Raw genomic sequence first — 25,243 nt, 5'->3', positions numbered from 1 at the left:
TGCCATCCTTGAGATGGAGGTCAACATTGAGGAAGGTGATCTGTTGGGTTGAGGACTAGATGAAGCAAATGGGAGAGAAGGTGATCAGGTCCTGGAGGAACATGGATCGGGTGTGCTCACCCATCCATATAACAAAGCTGTCATCAATGAATTTGGATCAGGTGGAGGGTTTGGCTCTCTGGGTGATTAGGAAGGATTTCTCTAGATGGCCCATGAACATGTCATCATAAGATGGTTTGAGATCATGGGTAGTAAAGCAAGGATTGCTCTAGCTGGCCCATGAATAGCCTAGCATAGGATGGTGCCATGTCAGTGCCCATTGGTGTAGCACAGAATTGTTTGCAGGTGATATACCTTCAAAGTACAAGTAATTGTAGGTAAAGATACAGTTGGTCATGGTGACCAGGACAGAGGTTAAAAGCCATGGGCACTGGATATGTTAGTATAGAGGGAGGCACCATCAACAGTGATGAGCAGTATGCTGTGTGGTAAAGGAACAGGTACTGCGGAGAATCAGAGGAGGAAATGATTGGTGACTTTTTTTTATTGGAGGGTAGGTTATGGCAATAGACCAAAGCAGAGATTCTTTCTGGGGTGGGGGACACGCTTACATAATTGAGTGCAACACTTATTAATTAAACAGATAGCAGCAGATACAACCAACCACTCAGACAATAAAGTTCCAAGAACAGTTATTGTGGTTGCTTTTTGTCTCTAATGGTGGTTTTTGAGTTTTACATTGGATTTGTTCTGTATTTCCAACCATAGCAATACATTGCAGCAGGTAGTTTGTGTTTCTATTCTTTGCCTTCATGTTTCATAATACATTTTTGCACGAAGTATTTTTCAGCATGTATAAAAACATGAGAGTTTACACATTGTGATGTGATATTGTGCTAAATTCCACGCTTTGATTTGGAACAGTAATGTATGAGAAAATAACATATCAGAATGCAAACTATCATTCATGACCAAGTTACACGAGTAAAGATTCCTAGATTACTAGCAAAGGAAATGAAGCATAAATCGCATTGCACGTTTCATATCAGGTACTTGTGTATCTGACAAATGTGGACTGTATTAAACGTCGTTCCAACAGAATTACAGACTTCACACTGCTGTTTCTTTTTTGGCATCTATTCCAAAGTAAAAGATGTTTATTGACAATGAAATACAACAATAATACAAAAAATAAATATAATAAATTACAACATAGCCTGTCAAAAGATATTTAAAAAATATTTTAATTCATGAGGTAAGATGTTATTACAATATCAAACTTTGTACAAGAATCACATTTTGTGCAGGAAGGGCAAAAGAGCAGGACTGTCAATGTAGGATGGAAAACAAAAGTTTGAATATAGATGGCTTATGCAATACTGTGGAATTTGTACATTAATATATTGGGGTTGTCAATTTTAAGACTTGAAATGGTTGTTAGTTGTGAATTAAGGATTTGCTAGAGAAGGGAAAGTGGAAAGAAGTATCATTAAATGAAGTCACTTTGGTTTTTGGAGGACGAAAGTGACTTGATATCTAAATAAACTTTTGATTTAGTTAAACAGATTACCATATTTGCCTTCAGCCATTGTCAGATCTGAGATGTTCATAACCATACCTTCCAACAGTGCCACTGGCACCACATTGTAAGTTTTACCCACTGATTAAGCAGTGTTTATTTTGTTATATAGGTCAATTTATGACTATGCATCCTGTACATTTTCTTCTTTTTTATGACCTGATAGTGACTGAAAGGCTGAAACCATAAATCTGCTTAAAAAAATCAAATGTCAAAACACTGAATTCTCCATTTTATGAAAAAAAGTAATTTTCAAACATTATGACTAGTTTGGCTTGTAAGAAATAACGTATTTAAAATTACCTTGTTTCATACAAGTTGTAAAGATTTTTTGCTTTAGCGCGTAAAACTTCTTAATACAAATTGCAAGACACATTATATATAGTGTTAGCTTCTGTTTGTTGAAACAGTCTTCAATAGTTAACAAGTATGTATAAAACATACATATCACTGTATGTACAGAGTATATATATTACACTGCTATGTATGAAATGGTGATTTACACAACTCTATAATAATAAAGCTATGGTTTTGTCATAATGGCATAATTATCACTTACTATATTTACAAATCGGACAAAAATCTATTACTCAGATCTTCAATGCTTTGTTATTATTGTAGTAAAAATAGAAATGAAATTGACTGACATTCTTTGTGGGGTCATAAATTTAAAAATGTGAGATGTTACAAGTAGATTACTTCAACTCATATATTTTCTTATGATGAGTTTTTATGATGAATGAAATATTTTTTTGTGTACTGTCAGCACTTATGTTTCTGTATCACTTTATGTTATATGCACACGGGCATGCTGACAAGAAATTAGGTAGTTTATTTTGTTGGAAATTAGCTGTTACTTTGTACAATCAATGTAGTTTAAATACAAAAAGAATCAATAACATTTTGTTAAGGAGAATGAAACCAGATTTCCATCTGTCATGATGTCCCTCTACATTATGAAATAGAAGCTGATTTTCATGTTCCTTTTCTTTGTTGCTTGTTTCACTCTTATGAAATACTTAGCTGGTGATCCATGCACAGCACCTTGAATGTCATGTCATTTTGAATTTCATTATTTTCAGAAAACACTTGTTACAAAGGAGAGTGAATCTAAATATTTCATTGTGCGTACAGCCGCACACAATACATTGGATCTGAGCTACTCATTAAAAGATATAAAGCAAGGCAACATAAGCATACAATAGTAATAGTAAAGGAATGATCAAGATTATACAGGCATTAGCTGAATTTTCAAATCTTGATAAATCCTCCAGTCTACTTGACAAGGTCATATAATTTTAATTCACTATGGAATATGTTTTGGTCTGAGATTTAATATGCAAAGTATTTAACTCAGTCAGTCTTGTTATCATTACATTTTACATATTTACATGTATGATTTCAACATATGCTGGAAAAATTATGATCTCCAGTTTATTGATAATTAATATTCTTGTTTTGCAGTTTTGAAGCACTTCTTTTTGTGGAAGTGTGCACCAACTATCTGAAACTATAATGATGTGTTGTATTCTTCATCACTCTCTTCAGTCCTTTCACTATTACCAGCTGCACTGTGCTGTGTTCTGTTGATACAATTGCTCGTAATATGATTTGTTTCACCACTTTTAATTACACCATTAAGTTCTTTATTTGAAATAACATTAGTTATGTCTTTCTGAGCATTTTCTGTCGTAATTTCTTCGTTAATAATATCAGGAGACTTTGGTTTTAAAAGAAGTTCATAGTTGTCACCCATGCAAACAAAGTATGTTGTCATGTAGTTTTTGCCTTTTACATAGGTAGGCCCTCGACATTGACAGCATACACCTTGCTCTTCAAGCACTTCTGCAGTGTTTTCAGTGACCTGAAAATTAAATTTAATCTTGATATGCTTTACAGAGCGGTACCAAAAAACATATTTACTTTCATTACTAAATGTGGTAGATTTTCTAAGTGCTAACAGGCATTGTGTAAAATAGATAAAATATAAATTTTACTCATGTTGGGGTGTTCTTTGACTGATTGATTCCTTCATTTATTTATTGTTAATTTGTTTTTGAGTCACTTCGTGTTCCTTCAGGAATGTGGAATCAGTCGTATAAAACATTTATGGGCAGTAATAGCCACTGCAAGTTACTGTGTAAAGTTTACTAGCAACCAATTAGTTTAGTGCTGATCTACTCTCATAGATAATTAAGGGAATCACTTGTAGATTAGTACTTAGTAGAAAATTGGCTCTTTAAAAAAGGGGTTTGTTGTTGTTGTCTTCAGTCCTGAGACTGGTTTGATGCAGCTCTCCATGCCACTCTATCCTGTGCAAGCTGCTTCATCTCCCAGTACCTACTGCAACCTACATCCTTCTGAATCTGCTTAGTGTACTCATCTCTCGGTCTCCCTCTACGATTTTTACCCTCCACGCTGCCCTCCAATGCTAAATTTGTGATCCCTTGATGCCTCAAAACATGTCCTACCAACCGATCCCTTCTTCTAGTCAAGTTGTGCCACAAACTTCTCTTCTCCCCAATCCTATTCAATACCTCCTCATTAGTTACGTGATCTATCCACCTTATCTTCAGTATTCTTCTGTAGCACCACATTTCGAAAGCTTCTATTCTCTTCTTGTCCAAACTAGTTATCGTCCATGTTTCACTTCCATACATGGCTACACTCCAAGCAAATACTTTCAGAAACGACTTCCTGATACATAAATCTATATTCGATGTTAACAAATTTCTCTTCTTCAGAAACGCTTTCCTTGCCATTGCCAGTCTACATTTTATATCCTCTCTACTTCGACCATCATCAGTTATTTTACTTCCTAAATAGCAAAACTCCTTTACTACTTCAAGTGTCTCATTTCCTAATCTAATTCCCTCAGCATCACCCGATTTAATTTGACTACATTCCATTATCCTCGTTTTGCTTTTGTTAATGTTCATCTTATATCCTCCTTTCAAGACACTGTCCATTCCGTTCAACTGCTCTTCCAAGTCCTTTGCCGTCTCTGACAGAATTACAATGTCATCGGCGAACCTCAAAGTTTTTACTTCGTCTCCATGAATTTTAATACCTACTCCAAATTTTTCTTTTGTTTCCTTTACTGCTTGCTCAATATACAGATTGAATAACATCGGGGAGAGGCTACAACCCTGTCTCACTCCTTTCCCAACCACTGCTTCCCTTTCATGCCCCTCGACTCTTATTACTGCCATCTGGTTTCTGTACAAATTATAAATAGCCTTTCGCTCCCTGTATTTTACCCCTGCCACCTTTAGAATTTGAAAAAGAGTATTCCAGTCAACATTGTCAAAAGCTTTCTCTAAGTCTACAAATGCTAGAAACGTAGGTTTGCCTTTTCTTAATCTTTCTTCTAAGATAAGTCGTAAGGTCAGTATTGCCTCACGTGTTCCAACATTTCGACGGAATCCAAACTGATCCTCCCCGAGGTCTGCATCTACCAGTTTTTCCATTCGTCTGTAAAGAATTCGCGTTAGTATTTTGCAGCCGTGGCTTATTAAACTGATAGTTCGGTAATTTTCACATCTGTCAGCACCTGCTTTCTTTGGGATTGGAATAATTATATTCTTCTTGAAGTCTGAGGGTATTTCGCCTGTCTCATACATCTTGCTCACCAGCTGGTAGAGTTTTGTCATGACTGGCTCTCCCAAGGCCGTCAGTAGTTCTAATGGAATGTTGTCTACTCCGGGGGCCTTGTTTCGACTCAGGTCTTTCAGTGCTCTGTCAAACTCTTCACGCAGTATCGTATCTCCCATTTCGTCTTCATCTACATCCTCTTCTATTTCCATAATATTGTCCTCAAGTACATCGCCCTTGTATAAGCCTTCTATATACTCCTTCCACCTTTCTGCCTTCCCTTCTTTGCTTAGAACTGGGCTGCCATCTGAGCTCTTGATATTCATACACGTGGTTCTCTTCTCTCCAAAGGTCTCTCTAATTTTCCTGTAGGCAGTATCTATCTTACCCCTAGTGAGATAAGCTTCTACATCCTTACATTTGTCCTCCAGCCATCCCTGTTTAGCCATTTTGCACTTCCTGTCGATCTCATTTTTGAGACGTTTGTATTCCTTTTTGCCTGCTTCATTTACTGCATTTTTATATTTTCTCCTTTCATCAATTAAATCCAATATTTCTTCTGTTACCCAAGGATTTCTAGCAGCCCTCGTCTTTGTACCTACTTTATCCTCTGCTGCCTTCACTACTACATCCCTCAGAGCTACCCATTCTTCTTCTACTGTATTTCTTTCCCCTATTCCTGTCAATTGTTCCCTTATGCTCTCTCTGAAACTCTGTACAACCTCTGGTTCTTTCAGTTTATCCAGGTCCCATCTCCTTAATTTCTCACATTTTTGCAGTTTCTTCAGTTTTAATCTACAGGTCATAACCAATAGATTGTGGTCAGAGTCCACATCTGCCCCTGGAAATGTCTTACAACTTAAAACCTGGTTCCTAAATCTCTGTCTTACCATTATATAATCTATCTGATACCTTTTAGTATCTCCAGGGTTCTTCCACGTATACAACCTTCTTTCATGATTCTTAAACCAAGTGTTAGCTATGATCAAGTTGTGCTCTGTGCAAAATCCTACTAGGCGGCTTCCTCTTTCATTTCTTAGCCCCAATCCATATTCACCTACAATGTTTCCTTCTCTCCGTTTTCCTACACTCGAATTCCAGTCACCCATTACTATTAAATTTTCGTCTCCCTTCACTATCTGAATAATTTCTTTTATTTCATCGTACATTTCTTCAATTTCTTCATCAACTGCAGAGCTAGTTGGCATATAAACTTGTACTACTGTAGTAGGTGTGGGCTTCGTATCTATCTTGGCCACAATAATGCGTTCACTATGCTGTTTGTAGTAGCTTACCCGCATTCCTATTTTCCTATTCATTATTAAACCTACTCCTGCATTACCCCTATTTGATTTTGTGTTTATAACCCTGTAGTCACCTGACCAGAAGTCTTGTTCCTCCTGCCACCGAACCTCACTAATTCCCACTATATCTAACTTTAACCTATCCATTTCCCTTTTTAAATTTTCTAACCTACCTGCCCGATTAAGGGATCTGACATTCCACGCTCCGATCCGTAGAATGCCAGTTTTCTTTCTCCTGATAACGACATCCTCCTGAGTAGTCCCCGCCCGGAGATCCGAATGGGGGACTATTTTACCTCCGGAATATTTTACCCAAGAGGATGCCATCATCATTTAATCATACAGTAAAGCTGCATGTCCTCGGGAAAAATTACGGCTGTAGTTTCCCCTTGCTTTCAGCCGTTCGCAGTACCAGCACAGCAAGGCCGTTTTGGTTAATGTTGCAAGGCCAGATCAGTCAATCATCCAGACTGTTGCCCCTGCAACTACTGAAAAGGCTGCTGCCCCTCTTCAGGAACCACACGTTTGTCTGGCCTCTCAACAGATACCCCTCCGTTGTGGTTGCACCTACGGTACGGCCATCTGTATCGCTGAGGCACGCAAGCCTCCCCACCAACGGCAAGGTCCATGGTTCATGGGGGGGGAAAAAAGGGGTACCATTGCTTTTGTCTTACACTACTTAGATGATGTTTTCATATAATATTTCATACTAATTGAAACTCTGCGAATGGACTGTCACATTATTAAATATACTGCATAAAGGAAAATCAATAAATGAAACAGAATGCTTTAAATTTTTTGGTGTATATATTGATAACGACCTGGACTGAAAATCTTCCAAATGTCTAAGCTCAGCAATTTTTGCAGTATGGATAATAGTGGACCCTAGGAGATGAGATTTTGAAGAAGTTAACAGACTTCGCCTGTTATCATTCACTAATTTCTTAAGGCATAATATTCTTGGGCAACTCTTCATTGAGGAAGAAATTTTTTGTTATATGGAAGGGTGTAATAACAATAACACGCAGAGTTCGGTCTACAAATGTTAGTCATCGTTTTAATAAACACAACAAAAAAGTAATGCAAATAATTTTTTGTTTGTTTGTAGGTACATGTCTGCAGTTCTGGTGCATGTTAAAACCCTTGCACCACATTATTGTAACATGCCACTAGAGAAACCAAGACAACATGGCACATCCCATCTCCACTCGCTCATCCACCAGATGCAGGAAAGTGACTAGCTGTAGTGAAGATTTTTTATGAATTATTATGCCCTAGTCAGCACCACAAAAACTGTAAATACAGAAGTATCAAATTCTTTGCCTGTTCTCGCAGACAGCAGAATTTAATTTTGCATCTAAATGTACAGTCAATCAGAAACAAAATAGATGTATTCCTAATTTCAAACCCATGCCATATTTTTTGTATAAATGAACACTGGCTCACTCCTGATGAGACTGCTCTGTATATCCCTGAAGGATTTGAGTCAGCAAGTTCATATTGTAGAAACAAAAGCAGACATGGAGGAATTGCAATTTTTGTAAATAAAAACTCTGACATTGAATATGTAGCACAGAAAGTTGATCAGTTTTGCAAAGACCAACTTTTTGAAATGGTTGTAGTGCTACTTCCAAAACAAAAGTTAGTGCTCATCTTTATTTATCACACCCAAAACTCTGATATAAATCAGTTTATTGATCAAATGGAGACTCTAAATAAGCACCTGTTGGTAAAATACAGGCACCACAAGACAGTATACATTGGTGACATTAATATTGACATTCTACAATAAACACCAACTGTCACACATTTTCAAAACCTGCTAAGATCCAACAACTTTTACTGTGTGAATGACCAGCCAACACGATTAGTGGCATGCCTGGGTAACATAATTTCCAATTTGACAAAAGATGAATATCAGTATGGAGTGATAGATCCAATATTATCTGATCACTATGGCCTATGGCTGATAGTCAACCATGAAACACACCATATTCAGCGACCTAAACACATTAAGAGGAGACTGTTATATCCAGCCAACATCACTTACATAAGACAAAAATTATCAGAACTTGAGTGGGATAGAGTATATAACTGTGATAGCAATGACAATGCTTTTAACATATTTATTAACTTACTAATGAGCTTAGTTCAAGGCTGCTGCCCACAAGAAACTAAAAAGGTGAAAACACATGGTCTATCAAACAAGAAAAAGTGGAACAACTGGTTCACTCCTAACCTGCATGACCAGAGAAAAACTTATTGCCCTACGTAAAATGGCTAAAACTGGTAATTTAGAATGGAAACAGAGGTACAAAGAAGCCAGGAAGAGGTACAGGACAGAAATACAGACAGCAAAGCAAAGAACCAAAGATGCTTTCATAGAAAATTCCAGCAACAAATTCAAAGCAGCTTGTGGAAGGTAATCAACACAATAGCGGGAAAACATAAAAACAGACAAGAAATTCCAATATTGCCAGATAAATTGAATGAATTCTTTGTAAACACCACTAAATATGAAGCTGCTCCTACCTCTGCACCAAATGATGCAACTTCTGGAAGTTTTTTTCACAACATACCTGACAATAACTTATTCTTTAAATGGAAACAGGTTACCTGCCAAATTCTACACAAAGTAGTCACAAACCTACATCCATCTTACAGTGAAGATCTGTATGGTATACCAAACAACATCCTGAAACCAATGTTTGACATAATTGTTGCCCCTCTTACCTTTCTAATCAATAATACCTTTCAAATTGGAAAATTTTCTGAGGTCCTGAGACTACTATTGTTGTCTCTATTTATAAAAAAGGGGAAAAAGCAAACCTGAAAGTTATCACCCAATATCTCTCATACCTATAATATCCAAGGTAATAGAATGTTGTATTAAATTACAACTTTGCAACTTTTTGATCATCATAATCTTATGTCCTCATCACTCTTTGGATTTCGGCCAGGTTTGTCTACAGTAAATGCAGTAGAAACTCTTGTAATAGACATTGTTAAAGGCTTTGAGAACTATTCCTACATGTGTGCCTTACTACTAGATCTGAGCAAAGCATTTGATACTGTGTCACATGAAATACTCATAAATAAAATGGAGTGCTATGGTATCAAGAATAATGAACTGACACTAGATTGATCATATTTGACTAACAGAACTCAAGTGGTCATGGTAAATAACTGTCAATCAAATGCCCTGCCAGTAGTTAGAGGTGTGCCACAAGGCTCAGTGCTTGGGCCATTCATTTTCTTAATATACACATCAGTGGGGCTGGGTTGTTTGGGGGAGGAGACCAGATAGTGAGGTCATCGGTCTCATTGGATTAGTGAAGGATGGGGAAGGAATTTGGCCATGCCCTTTCAAAGGAACCATCCCGGCATTGGCCTGGAGCAATTTAGGGAAATCATGGAAAACCTAAATCAGGTAAATTTACATATGTCTGCCTGTGTTTGTATGTGTGCGGATGGATATGTGTGTGTGCGCGCGCGTGTGTATACCTGTCCTTTCTTCCCCCTAAGGGAAGTCTTTCCGCTCCCGTGTTTAGAATGACTCCTGACCCTCTCCCTTAAAACCCACATCCTTTCATTTTTCCCTCTCCTTCCCTCTTTCCTGATGAAGCAACCTTGGGTTGCGGAAGCTTGAAATTTGTGTGTGTGTTTGTGTGTTTTTTACTGTGTCTATCTACCAGCGCTTTCCTATTTGGTAAGTCACAGCATCTTTTTGTAATATATTTTTTATACAGTATATATTTTTCCCATGTGGAATTTTTCTCTCTATTAAATTCATATCATTAATTTTATGTTGTAATATACACTGGGGTGGCAAAAGTCATGAGATACCTCCTAGCATCATGTCAGACTTCATTTTCCCTGGTTTAGTGCTGAAACTCAACATGTCATGAATTCAACAAATTGTTGCAAGTCCTCTGCAGAAAAATTAAACCTTTCTGCCTCTACAGCAGTCCATAAGTATTTCCAGTGCAGGATTTTGTGTATGAACTGACCTCTTGATTATGTTCCACAAATGTTCAATGGGATTCATGACAGGCAATCTGCGTGACCAGATCATTCACTCAAACTGTCCAAAATGTTCTTCAATCCAATCGCAAACAATTGTGGCATGGTGACATGGCACATTGTCATTAACACAATTCCACTGTTGAATGGCTGAAAATGATCTCTAAGTAGCCGAACATTTCCTGTCAATGATCAGTTCATTTGGACCAAAGGACCCGGTACGTTCTTTGTAAACACAGTCATCACCATTTTGGTTCCACCATCAACTTGCAGAGTGACTTGTTGATGACTTGGGTCCATGGATTTGTGGGGGTCTGCACCATACTCAAACTCTACATCAGCTCTTGCTAGGTGAAATTAGGACTCATCTGACCAGGTTAGGGCTTTCTAGTTGTTTGGGGTCCAACTGATATTGTCACAAACCCAGGAGTGGCGAGGTAGCCAATGTAGTGCTGTTAACAAGGACACCATTGTTGGTCGTCTGCTGTTGTAGGCTTTTAATGCCAAATTTCATCATACTGTCCTAATGGATATGTTCTTCATACATCACACATTGATTTCTGTGGTTATTTCATACAATGTTGCTTCTCTGTTAGCACTCTACGTAAATGCCACCAACTCGATCATTAAGTAGACGCCTTTGGCCACTGCGTTGTTTGTGGTTAGAGGTTGTTGTTGTTGTCATCTTCTGTCCTGAGACTGGTTTGATGCAGCTCTCCATGCTACTCTATCCTGTGCAAGCTTCTTCATCTCCCAGTACTTACTGCAACCTACATCCTTCTGAATCTGCTTAGTGTATTCATCTCTTGGTCTCCCTCTATGATTTTTACACTGCAGGCTGCCCTCCAATTCTAAATGCTAAATTTGTTAGAGGTAATGCTTGAAATTTGGTATTCTTGGCACACCCTTGACACTGAAGGTCTCAGAACATTGAATTCCCTAATGATTTCCAAAATCATGGATGCAAATAACCTCCAAGTAGCCAAACATTTCCAGTCCGATGCATCTAGCTCCAACTACTATTCTATATTCGAAGTCTGTTAATCCCTGTTGTCTGGCCATAATCACATCAGAAACCTTTTCACATGAATCATCCGGGTATAAAAGATAGCTCTGCCAATGGACTACCCTTATAGACCTTGTGTATATGACTCCACTGTCATCTGTATGTGTGCGTATCACTGTCCCATGACTTCTGTCAGCTCATTGTAATATGCTCAGTGCAAGGAAAGCATTTGGATTTTCACAATTTTTTGCACTTTAAACCATGGCACTCCAATTTTTGTTGGCTTTTAAGACATGGTTCCATGTTGAACACATATGTGCCTTTCTAAAGGGGTAAATCTTATCGAAAAGTTTTGTTATCAGTTTGCTCTTGAATTTAATTTTTTATTTCCTTGCCCAGATGTGATGTATTAGTTAGTATGGTAGTGTCAGTGTATCAAGGTACTTTACACTGTTTGTCAGTTGTGTGGACATGACCTGCACACTCTGCATGTTATGCCAATGTCCTGACAATTTCATCTGTGGTTTGCTCGCTCCACTTGCTTCGTAAACTGGGAAACTCTTGTCCATTTCCTTGGATTTGGTTCTTGCCATAATTTTTTTTGTAGGGTTACATTGTGGCTCATGTCCTGTGTCATTTTATGGATGATGGGTATGTATTTTATATGCCAATATCAAGCAGGAAGATAGGAGCTATCTAGTATGTACTCTCATGGAGAACTAATCACAATTTAAGGGCCGTAGTCCTCATTTGATAACTGAAACTGCAGCAGTTTGACACAGTCAAGTTTTTAGCTTGTGGAAACTCTCACCCAGCGCAGTGGCCCAAAGGACTGGAAAAGAGTAAAGTGGCTCCTGTATATAAGAAAAAGAATGGCCCCACAGAATTACAGACCAGTACCCATAATACTTATTTGCTGGAGAATTCCAGAACATATTATGAATTTGAATGTAATAGATTTTGTAGAGACTGAAAAGGTTATGTCTACAAATCAGTATGGTTTTAGAAAGCGTCACTTGCATGAAACTCAGCTTTCCCATGTCTCACATGATACACTGTGTACTACAGACGAAGGGCAACAGGCAGATTCGATACTGCTAGATTTCCAAAAAGCATTTTACATAACACCCCATTGCAGACTGTTAACGAAGGTACGAGCATACAGAATTGGTTCCCAGATATGTGAGAAGCTTGAAAATTTTAAGTAACAAAAGCCAGTATGTTCCCCTGTAGACAAGGGTCTCATCAGGAGTGCCCCAAGGAAGTGTGATACAAACATATAAATATAATAGAGGGAAACATTCCACGTGGGAAAAATATATCTAAAAACAAAGATGCTGTAATTTACCAAACAAAAGCGTTGGTATGTTGATAGAGACAATAAAAACACACACACACACAAATTTCAAGCTTAGGAGAGGGAAAGACGAAAGGATGTGGGTTTTAAGGGAGAGGGTAAGGAGTCATTCCAATCCCGGGAGTGGAAAGACTTACCTTAGAGGGAAAAAAGGACAGGTATATACTCGCGCGCTTGCGCGCCCACACACACACACACACACACACACACACACACACACACACATCTGCACATATGCAGACACAGGCAGACATATTTCCCTCTCCTTCCCTCTTTCCTAATGAAGCAGCCTTGGGTTGTGAAAGTTTGAAATTTGTGTGTGTATTTTTATTGTCTCTATCAACATACCAAAGCTTTCGTTTGGTAAGTTACAGCATTTTTGTTTCTAGGTGGACAGAGAGGGCAGCAGTCTGCGGTTGTTTGCTGCTGATGCTGTGTTGTATGGGAAGCTGGTAGAAGATGAGTGGCTGTAGTATGAAACAAGATGACTTAGACAAAATTTCTAGTTGGTGTGATGAATGGAGCTGGCTCTAAATGTAGAAAAATGTACGTTGATGCAGATGAGTAGGAAAAAGAAACCTGTAATATTTGGATACAGCATTAGTAGTGTTCTGTTTGATGCATTCATCTCATTTAAGTATCTATGTATAATACTTCAAAGCAATATGAAATGGAATGAGCATGTGAGGATTGTGGTAGGAAAGAGGAATGGTTAACATCGGTTTATTGAGAGAATTTTAGGAAAGTGTGGGTCATTTTACAGGCACCTGCATACAGCATGCTAATGTGACCTATTCTTGAGCACTGCTCAAGTGTTTGGGATCCACACCAGGTTGGATTAAAGGAAGACATCAAAGCAGCTCAGAGGTAGGTAGCTAGATTTGTTTTCGGTATGTTCAAAAAACATGCAAGCCTTACAGAGGTACTTCAGGAACTCAAATGGGAATCCCTGGAGTGAAGGGGCATTCTTTTTTAATAAAATTATCGGGGAAATTTAGAGAATCAAAATCTGAAGCTGACTGCATAACAGTCCTACTGCTGCCACATGACAATTCATGTAAGGACCACAAGGACTCATATGGAGGCATATAGATAGCTGTTTTTCCCTCACTCTATAGGCATTTGCAACAGGAAAGGAAACAGCTAGTAGTGGCACAGGGTACCCTCTGACACACACTGTATATTGGCTATCGGAGCGTATATGTAGATGTAAAGTTAGTTCTAATTGTAAACTTTGTTTCTCCTTTAGCTTCACCTGTTTTTCATGAGAAGATGTGTCTTAATGGTCTTGAAACTAGTTGTGATTCAGTGTCTAACAATTCAATTTCTGGCAGCTATTGCAGTTTTATCAGAATGAAAACCTTTGTAACTCATAATGCAGTGTTTGTAAAGTTTTGCTGGTAAGTTGATGATAAAAATGGCTGTAGGAGATCAATGTGGTAGTGTTCACATTTTGTGGGTACCTGTATTGATAAAAATCAGCTAATGACCACAGAGAACAGCATGTGGGTGATTACAGTGTTGGCAGTCAACTTATTGACTGCTATAAATAGTATCTATAGTTTGCGATCTCTTTCATTGTTGGCAGCCATCTCATCACCAATGATGAGCAACTTCCATGTTTTGTGTGTGTGTATAAAGTTGTCTGCTAATCCCACTGTCTGCAGGATGGAATGTACACAGTTTGAAAGTGTGTGCAGTGTTGGTAGTCAACTCACCATCACAGTGAGAAGTGTTCTACTCCTGCCAATAACTGTTATCAAAAGTAATTCATGCAAACATGTGTCACCTCAGCGTGCACTGGTTGCCATAAAAATTGCACCACCACAAAGACGGTATGCAAAAAAATCAAATCAGTGTGAAGTGGACTAATGTTTGGATATGCGAGTGATAGCATTTCAGTGTGACTGTATGTAGTAAGTAGGAGTAATATCATTTATATTATTTATATCAGGAATGATTATGCAGTCATTTTTGAATGTTGGTTGTATGTGAGTAGATTGTGTTACACTTGTGTAAGAAAGAGAACTGTCTACCGGCATGTGTTGACATTCAGCTGCAGCAGGATTGTGGTCTATCAAGACTGGGGTTTGTTGTTCCATGATAGTGTGCTTGTGTTGGCCAGGATCCCATAACTACCATGCAGTTATGGAATCGATGGGTCCAGGATAACCTTACCCAACATTATGAAGAATATCAGTGATCCTATGGGACTATCACTTGAGAGTACAGACGTATTGTTGCCTGACTATGAAGGATCACACAGCCACGTCACATAACTTGAGTCAAGAAATGGGCTTCTACACTGCAAGACAAGTCTACACACAAATAGCATGATAGCAACTGGAGCAAGATGGACTACCTATGTGGCAATCAGTGTTGTGGCTTCCCATGGCACAGTAGCAGAGAGAGGCATGTTAACAAAGTACACTCGACGACAATACTGGACACAGTAGTGGCAACATGTTGTCTTTGACATGGTCTCGGTTCTGCATATAGCACCATGATGGGCAAAAAGAGTCGATGGCGGAATCAGAAAAATGGGCTCACCCAAGGGAGTGTGTTGGCGCCCATCCTATTCAACATATATACAAATGACCAACCAACTCCAGACAAAACCAAAACTTTTGTATATGCAGATGACCTGGCAATAACAGTTCAAGGCAACAGGTTTGAAGCCACCGAGGAGAAACTAGAAACAGCCCTTTCTACAATGTCAACCTACTACAAAAAGAATTCTCTAAAACCCAATCCCTCCAAAACTCAAGTGAGTGCATTCCATCTGAACTTGAGGCAGGCAAAGTACAGGCTCAATGTTACCTGGTATGGGACATTACTAGAACACACAGATACTCCCACCTACCTTGGCGCCGTGCTGGACAGAACATTGACATACAAATATCATTGCGAAAAAAACATGCAAAAAAGTAGAAGCACGAAATTCCCTAATAAGAAAGCTGTCCAATAGCAAATGAGGTGCCAAACCTACCGTGGTCAGAACTTCAGCCCAAGCTTTGTGCTTCTCAACTGCTGAGTATGCCTGCCCGGTATGGTGCAGATCTGCCCACGCAAAAAAGGTAGATATTAGCTTGAATGAAACATGCAGGATAGTGAGAGGCTGTATGAAACCAACCCCCATAGAAAATCTTCACAAGGCCGCAGGTTTCACAAACCCTGACTCACATAGGAAAGCCCATGAACATACCGAGAAACTAAAACAAACCTTTGATGGCTCTCACTCAATATGTGGCCTAGAGTGTGGCCCCAGCAGACTCAAATCCAGACACCGTTTCCTAAGTTGCACCTTAGATGAGCCCCCCATCTACTATCCACTAAGAGAGGACCCACCAAGCGGCGTTTCTGGTGATTGGAAAACCTGGAGAATGCTTAACTGCATCAGAACTGGGGTGGCTGTGAAATCTAATCTGATCAAACGGGGTTTGTTGGACGAAAATGATGACAAATGCAGCTGCGGCACTCGACAGGACATGGAACATCTTCTATAATGCCCTGCCTGGCCCCACAGATGCACCCTCGACAATCTATGGCTGGCTAAAGAAGAAGCATTGGACATTGCCCAATATTGGGCAAACAAATTGCAGTTTCCGGACACGAAAAAGTAAAAGTAAAGTAATGTATTATCTTAACAAGTAACACTATAGATTTTTTATTTTAGGAGGAACTTAATGGTACCACTTTATAGCATACATTTAACAGAGAACATACATAAATAGAATTTGCCAAGAGGAACAAAATGATTTTGCTTAACACTTTTTGTCAGTACAAAACAAAAATAAAATGCACTTGGCAAGGACCAAGTGTATGATGATGATGATGATGATGATGATGATGATGATAATGATGATTAATATGTGTTTAGGTTGCACAAGTGGAAGGTCTTCAGAGCACCTGTACTAAAATTGTGAGAGATGAGTATGGATAAAAAGTGCTAAAATAATAAAACTTCCACTAAAATATGAAAATACCCTAAAATACTCACCCTTCCCCCAGCCTCCCCCCCCCCCCCCCAACACACAAACTAAACAAATATTAAAATCACATGGTTTGTCAGTTCTAAAACTAATAATAAAAAGAGAAATTCAGTGGAAAGACTTAAAATAGCAGTGCAGAAAGCTGTGACTGGCTGATTGCTGGAGAAACAAGGGTGAGCCAATCACTCTGCAAAATACTAAAACCACCCACCTAAAAGCTTAGAATGGAGTCCAAACACTACACAGCAAGTAATTACTACATTTGCTCATCATCAGCTAAAACTGAAGACCGATCGAATAATAAAAATGTGACAAAATATGTTGAACTAAAAAAACTGTTTAGTAAATTCAAGAGAATGTGAGAAATCAAATAGAAACTTTTGTTAGGTAGACATCACTGTTCATCAGTGTAGATGGCAGATGGCACAGTAACTAACAACAGAAGTAAATTACACAAGTATTCAAAGATTTATTAAATGTATCTAGGTTGATCAGATGAATCAGAAACAAAGGCGGTGAAAGCAATGATGACTCAAGGACAGTCAAAGAAATAAACACCAGGGTAAAAATGACGTAGAGTGCTTTTGGTAAAGCAAATAGAGTTTTCGAAATGGAGATTTCAATTTTTCTGAAACAGAAAGTTACAGTCAGTGTGAATTAACAGCTCTGACTTCTGGCAGGACACAAAAACCATTCAAAAACAGTATTGCTCAGTGCGCAATGGAAAGATGCATACTGCGATTTTCTAGGAGAGAGAGGAGAAAAAAGGGGGACCAAGGAACAGACTGGAGTGCAACATGGAATTATGGGCGCAACTAAAATGAAATAGAAATGTGCAGAACATATAGCCAGGCAAATGAGTTGTCAGAAGACCAAGGAACAACTTCACTAAATTACGAGAGATGAGAAAGTCTCAGAAGGTGACTAATTGGAATAGATGATAATAGAAAACATGCAAGAGCAACATTGATCAGAGTAGCTGTAAACCATAATGCTTGACAAAGTCTGCCAGAATCCTTTATTCTGGCAATGGATCTCAGATGGATATTGATGATGATAGAGGTAAATAATTATATCTGCTTTATATACAGTTAATTTAGGTGACATGAAATGAAGACCACAATATATGTCAGTTTAAAGAAACATGCCTTTATTAATCACTTGATGAATCATAAATGAAAGCAGCTTTTGAAACAGATATTTTGTAAGAGGATATGTTAACACTGTGTAGGACTGTAATTTACATATTGGTTACTTTTTCACAGTAAGTCATAGCACTTCAAAAGCTAGGGTCTGTAGTATAACATGTTTTTAGTAAGTTTCCATCAACGAGAGTTGGTGTCAGCAGGGTAGCGATCTTTTGTGCTCCATGGAATTTTTCAAGTGGCTGTCGTCTGTGACTGGTATGATTATCATGAATGAAGATGAGATTGCTGGAGTGAGCTCCTTAAAAAATTGATATAGTGTTGAGGTGTGAAAAACAATTCTGGCTTAAGTATGCCATCTTGTCAGTTGTGATTGATTGTGAATACATTGTGGATGAGGAATAAATGTCTCACTTGACATATGTGGTGAGACTTAAATTAAAATTGATTTGATAAGTCTAATTTATAACTGAAAACCGCTTCTGCTCTTGTTATTAAGTCTTAGCATTGCATATTAGTGGTTTGTGGGAGGCTACAGAATCTAACTTTGTTGATGATTTTCCTTCCCTACTAGATATGACAAATTACTCCAGTCATAAACTGCATAACTGACATGTCTTGTACATAGAGCAGCCTTGTACCCGCCATCAACTTTGACTTTACAGAAAATTTTTAAGAGTTCATTAAAGGGGACTATAATAACTAAAAGAATGCACTCCACAAAAATATTATTATATAGTGTCATCTGTGTTCAGTATTAATGCTTCCAGCAGTTGAATACGTACACATAAACAAAAAATATATATTATAAAGCCTTATATAAAAATTCCATGGTACATCCTATATTCCTTTCATCTGCATGGCCTAATCATCACTGATTTTTCTGTTAATACCTGCCTTTTGTTTTCTTTTCACTGAGTTTTCTATGCCTTTGTCTCCTCTCCTTTATTCTTGTTGTTGTTATTGTTGTTGGTGGTGATTTTGATATCATTTAGTCCAAAGAATGGTTTGATGCAGTTCTCCACACTAGTCTATCCTGGATAAATCTCTTGGTATCTGTCTACACACCTCCATCATCAAAATGATAACTCCTTGATGTCTCAGAATGCATCCAGTCAAATGACCGCTTCTTTTAATCAAACTGTGCCATACAGTTCTTTTCTCATTATTGATATTTGATATCTCCTCATTAGTTATCTTCAGCATTTTTTGTAGCACCACATTTCCAAAGCTTCTATCCACTTCATGTGCGAATTGCTATTGCCCTCACTTCACTTACAGCAAGGCTACAGTTCAGACAAATAGCTTTGGAAAAGACTTTGTAAGACTTAAATTTATATTAGACATTAATGAATTTTTGTTTTCAGGAATGCTTAAATAACATAATTGTTTAATATATTATAATGTAATGTAAAAAGCCATTGCTCTCCAATTATAGCTCCCACTTTGTCTTTGTTTTTGAAATAGAACCCCTACTTCACTTACAATAGTGATTTACTATTTATCTGTAATTATGATTTATGCCATTACTGTCAGGGATAGACATTTTGGCATATGCAGAAAATATAAACTACAACCCTTGCATTTATTTTCAGTATTAACAATTTTCTTTTACAGAAATGCTTAAAAAACATATCTAATTATTATATTATCATGTAATATGGAAAGCCATTGCTTTCAAGGCATAGCTCCCATTTATCTTTCAACAATGTATTAATATTTACCTGTAATTGCAATTTATGCAGTTATAGATTGGCAAGTACAATTTGATACATGCAAAATAATGTGAACTATATGATAAGCTACAGTATTCAGACTAATTGTAGTGATATGTTAAAGTAAGTATTAACTCACCTGGATTTTCCCAGCTTCTCCAGTTGAATCCATCCTTGACGCCATATTAACGGCATCGCCCCATATATCGTACAGAGGTTTCTGTGCTCCAATAACCCCAGCAGTAATTGGACCATGTGAAATGCCTAAAAATAATGAGTTCATAAACCATACAATAATGTAAATGTGTGGAGAGTAGATGAATAGGAAGGTAAAAAAACCTTCCATGACCTCTTATCATCATCTTCATCATAACTTCTATTGAATTTGGGCACTTACCCACTCTCAGCCTATATGACTGTTGACCTTCAGCATTTATTTTTTCTAGTGCAGCCATCATCCTTGTTGCAAAACGAGCAAGCACATACACAACATGTTGGGGGAATGTTTGCCTGCTAATGGAAGTTGTTGAGTCCCTGCGTCCAGGATCCAAGCCACAAGCAGCCATATAAGTCCAGCCAACTACTTTTATTTTCTCAACACGCAGAAAACTTGGTTCAAAGAGTAGCTGCATTATAATAAAATAAACACCTGTTATTTGGTAGTCCGATAAATATGCACAATTGATTTCACATTATGTTTTAGTAATCAGTGTTACAATGTTTAGTGAATCCAATTATGACTCTGTTTAACAGACATTTAAAATAATTTTTCATCTGAAGTTTATGTAAAAGCAGTGGGATGGTGAAAGAACATGTGAAATATTAATAGTTGGCTTAAGAAATCAAACAATCTGCTACATGCTTACATACACAAGTTTTCTTGTTAACATGGGAAAAAAGTTTTTGTTTTCCACACTATGATTTATGAACATTTTTCAAAGAGAAAAAGAACTTGGTTTTCCATTCGTACAAATCAGTGACCTCCATTTGTTCCTCCTTCTGCTTGAATTTTCAAGATTCGATTACTGATACAAATTGAAGATAAAGTCAGTAACTCACCTTGTCAAAGTCACATATGATTTCGTTGAGTACTCTTAGGCTAACTAGTTCATTGCTGTTTTCAGGATGATCAAAGTCAAAAAGAGTGTAATCAGTAACAGTAGCAAACAAGACAGCTACTGAGTCATATTCTTCATGGTACAGTTCATCAGAGGTCCTTTCTATGTTCAGGTACAGCTCGGCTGTAAAAAAAAATTATATATATATATATATATATATATATATATATATATAAATGAAATTTTTCTGCTACCAAGAGGCAACAGACACAGATAAAAATAAATAAAAGATGAAATTAAAGCTAGCTATCAAATTGGGATATTTTTTCAAAATTGAGGAAAAGCTGCCCGGTACACTAGACAAAATAATGTAAGGGGGGAGACTGTGAGTACAAGCCCAAGTGGAAAAAGTATAAGGAAGGAAAGGCAAACTAATGGAAAACAAAATCCATCTTTGCATTCTTCCATTTAATAAACTCTGGAATATGTCATTGAGAAATTGGGAAAAAAACCTTGTAGACATGCATTCAGACTTCAAAAACAGCCAACTATTTAGAGAACTTAGGGTTCTTCCCGTTTCAAGTGTCTGTATTCTGAAATGTACAGTGAACACAAACACTGTCTAATAAAAAGTCTCCCTTCCCAAAACAAATACTCTTTCTACTGGCTTGATGCCATCCTAAATCTCTTCCTATTGTCTTTGGATACCTATGACACCAGCATCCTCAGTAATCTTTTTGCATGTTCTGATATTTATTTACCTAACAATTTCCTGATTAAAAGTCTTTTCAGAATGAAGTTAGGCTTTCATAGATGGCTTTGCACATGCACCACTAATTGTTCCTACTTTTGGTAAGAGTAGTCTGGAGACTTTTCAATTCTTATTCTTTTAAGTACTTCACCTGACATTTTTGTATCTTCACATTAGTTTTAACATCCCTCTGTATGTCTACACTTTGATATATTCAATTTCTTCTCTACTTTTATGATAGCCTTTTTTCGTTATACTAATGTACACTGTTCATATAATTTCACAAAGATTTTCCTCAATTCCAAATCGATATTTGTTATCAGTAGTTGTTCATGTATTTGTTTCCCAGCAGCATAATGAAATTAATTAAATTCACTAACTGCATAGATCAGTGGGAATGAAATCAGTTAAGATACAGTTACATGAAATGATATTAGTGCAAACTGGCTAAGACTTTTCCTTTTGATATAACCAGTGCAAATTGTTCAGATATGCTGGACAGGCAATTAATGAATGTATAGTGACATTTGCAAATTCATAACACACCAGGACACAAACCCAGATTTCCTGTTTAGTGCATACAGTCAGCTTACCTTTTAGACTACATGCCTACAGGCCTGATTCAAACTTTTAATAGTCTCTGACACATAAATGAATTAAAAGCCCTGAAATGGAATGAATGGATTGATAACAATGAAATTAATCAAGTGCAGTGACATGAAATAATATCAGTGACAACTACTGAGATATGTTGAATTTGCAAAGTAATGAGTGTGTAGTGACAACTTAAAATTCATGCCAGGCTGGAACTTGAATTTAGATTTTATGCATATGGAAATGAGTTGTCTTTACAATTAGGTTAGTTGAGCATGCTTCCAGACATGGCTCATACTTTCATTGTCACTCATACTTCTCCCATTGGGATATCATTTATGAGTAACTTCATAACATCTTCAATTTCATACTCATAGATCCGTTTATCTCATTCTCAATCCATTTAATTCATTTTGTATTTGTTCCTTGTGACAGCGTAAGCCATGGTCCTTTACAAAATCCTTTTCCCCAGTGATGCTTGTCTCCACATACCCCTTGGAAGAATCTCTGTTAGTAGTGTCTGGAAATCGTATGTGGAAACATCATTGACAGTGAAAGTTTTAGTAGGGCCTGTGCCTACGTTCACATGCCCAATTGTTAACATGAACCACTCTAAGCAGGAAATCACGGTTCAGGTCCCGATACACTCCGAATAGTCAGTTATCACTGCATGTTCATTAACACCAATGCTGAAGTAATTTTTTATATACTTGTGACATCATTAGCCCATGCAAATTGTACAGATACTTGGATATGATCTGAAACATGATTGAATGGCCTAGATTTCTTTTCTACCATGCAATCGATCGTCGTAAGAGCCAAATATATTTGGGAGGGGGAGGAGCGGTGAAGGAATGAAGAAATAGATCTTGTGAAATAAGGAGCAATTCTCTTCTATGGGTTGTAAATTACAGAAATGTTCAAATGGATTCAAAAAGCATTGGGGGAAGACTATATGATCTGTACAAAGTGCCAAGAGTTGTTACATATTCTTAGTGAACCAAGCGTTGTATCTTATAGTTGTAATGGACAGACTTCACATGAATCACATCACTGCAAAAATTAACCCTCAGTTGCTACTGGACAAACTGAAAAAAAGGCCACTTTCATTCAGAAAATGCTTGAAAATGTTACTGCCACTGAAAACATTTTGAACACCATAATAACAGGAAATGAGACACAAATTTATGACTATGAAATGGACACAAAGATGCAGCCATGTTAGTGAAAGGGGAAAGATGTTCTCCTCCCCTTAGAGAAAGATAAGTTGACACAACATCAAGATGCTGATGATTTATTTTCATTGATTGTTTACGCATTTCCATGCCATACAAGGAAATGAGAATTTATGAAGCTTGTTTAGGAGATGCCATGCATTCTCTTTGGCTGGGTGCAACTGAGTAGCTGCTGGGTGTCATGCACCCCTTTCCCTACTCCACTCTTCCTACCGCTTCTCCTCTCCCCACTGCTCCCCTCAGCTTGCAGTCAGTACCATCACCACCACTTGTCACCAGCTGAGCACCTGCCGATGAGAGAGGCATGGAGGCATGAGGAGTGGTTTGTCTGGAATTCAGATTATTCGCACGAATTATCTATTGCAAGAACTGATCATCATGGCCTCAATTCATCAACACACTTTTAGTGCCGCATGACTGTGGGTATGAATAGCTACCCACAGCTGAATGTATATCCGCGGTGGGCAAGTTCTGTGGATACATCTGACACATCAAGCCTGCCAATCTGAGGCCCATCATTTCTCACTAATGTGCAGGTCAAACCCATTGGATCTAGTCTGCCTGATGTGCTCACACACCAGGTCCATTAGTGTGTGATGGGAATCGGCAGAATTCCATGATTTATTCTTGCCCTTCAGATCTCAGAAAGTGTCAGGGAAAATGTTGAAACTGTGTCTGGAAATCAGGGATCTTCAGTTTGGGAAGCTTGTGGAAACCCTGTGTGGCTAAAGTGGGAAATTTGATAGCAAAATTTGAATACTCACATAACTGCCATATAAAACTGGCCCACAAGCAAGAAATGTCAAAGTGATGCTAAAAATATTTTATAGATTATATTTATCAAATTCAAGGGATGTGACTTCACGAAACTGTCCATAAAGTATTAGGAAGCATATCTGATGGAAAATAATTAACCAAAAGATATTTATTAATAAAATTCTTTAATACTACAGCTCTTCACAAGAAACACAACCACACACCTAAAACAATACTAATGGCAGAGCCATTGTGCAGTAAGTCTTGAGTAATACTTAAGTCCTATGTAATGCAATACTGATGATAAAATGCAGTGGAACAGTCCAAAATATGAAGATCTAAACACTGTGATCAATAACATTTCGGACACTAAAGGACAAAATGCTTTATTATTCTGGTGGCCTGTATTGGTATGACATATCTGATCTTAGAGGTCCACAGCTCGTGGTTTTGCGGTAGCGTTCTTGCTTCCCACACATGGGGTCCTGGGTTTGATTCCCAGTGGGGTCAGGGATTTTTCCTGCCTTGAGATGACTGGTTGTTGTGTCATCTTCATCATAAGCATCATTCATCCCCATTATGGTTGGAGGAATGCAATGGCAAACCACCTCCACTAGGACCTTGCCTAGTACAGCGGTGCGGGTCTCCCGCATCTTCCCCTATGCCTCTCGGAGTATGGGACCTCATCATCATCATCATCATCATCATCATCACCACCACCACCACCACCACCACCACCACCACCACCATCATCATCATATGATCTTAGAGATGATTCAGTACACAGGACCATGCTACTTTACTAAGGGGTCACAGTTCTTTTGTACAATCTGTTCCATTTATCCTTGGGAAACTGGTAACAATGTATAATGTATTTTATCTATTATAGACAATCATTATGAAAATAGAAGACTGGCCAAAAGATACGAAAAGAATTTTGAGCAAGTCTTCAATGTTGAAAGTGTGTCAGAAAATAAATGAGGAGAGGAAGGACTTACAGTGATAACTACTCAGGTAGAGATATTGAAATTTTCTCATATATAGCAAAAGGTGGCAGTTGATTGCAAACATTTATGTGGACCATTAACTATGTCATTTTGTGTTCAGTAGTTTGGGAAACATTGTAAATAAGTT

The 25,243-nt window shown here is 37.8% G+C and overlaps 1 protein-coding gene across 1 annotated transcript in view; it reads right to left on the bottom strand.

The window, feature by feature from the left end:
• Positions 1 to 1,121: 1,121 nt before the first annotated feature.
• LOC126268164 (adenylate cyclase type 2-like) overlaps positions 1,122 to 25,243 on the bottom strand; it is a 452,935-nt gene continuing 428,813 nt past the window's right edge. Inside the window, exons 19-22 of the mRNA XM_049973741.1 lie at positions 20,775 to 20,956; positions 20,113 to 20,341; positions 19,855 to 19,979; positions 1,122 to 3,443 (exon numbers count right to left, since the gene is read on the bottom strand). Coding sequence (XP_049829698.1) covers positions 3,090 to 3,443; positions 19,855 to 19,979; positions 20,113 to 20,341; positions 20,775 to 20,956 — 890 coding nt within the window. The 3' untranslated portion in view covers positions 1,122 to 3,089. The remainder of the gene's footprint in view (positions 3,444 to 19,854; positions 19,980 to 20,112; positions 20,342 to 20,774; positions 20,957 to 25,243) is intronic.

This window comes from Schistocerca gregaria, chromosome 4, assembly GCF_023897955.1.
Source record: "Schistocerca gregaria isolate iqSchGreg1 chromosome 4, iqSchGreg1.2, whole genome shotgun sequence".
Classification (NCBI taxonomy): domain Eukaryota; kingdom Metazoa; phylum Arthropoda; class Insecta; order Orthoptera; family Acrididae; genus Schistocerca; species Schistocerca gregaria.
The sequence above is the reverse complement of the archived record's forward strand: the minus strand, read 5'-3'. Positions and strand labels throughout refer to the sequence as shown.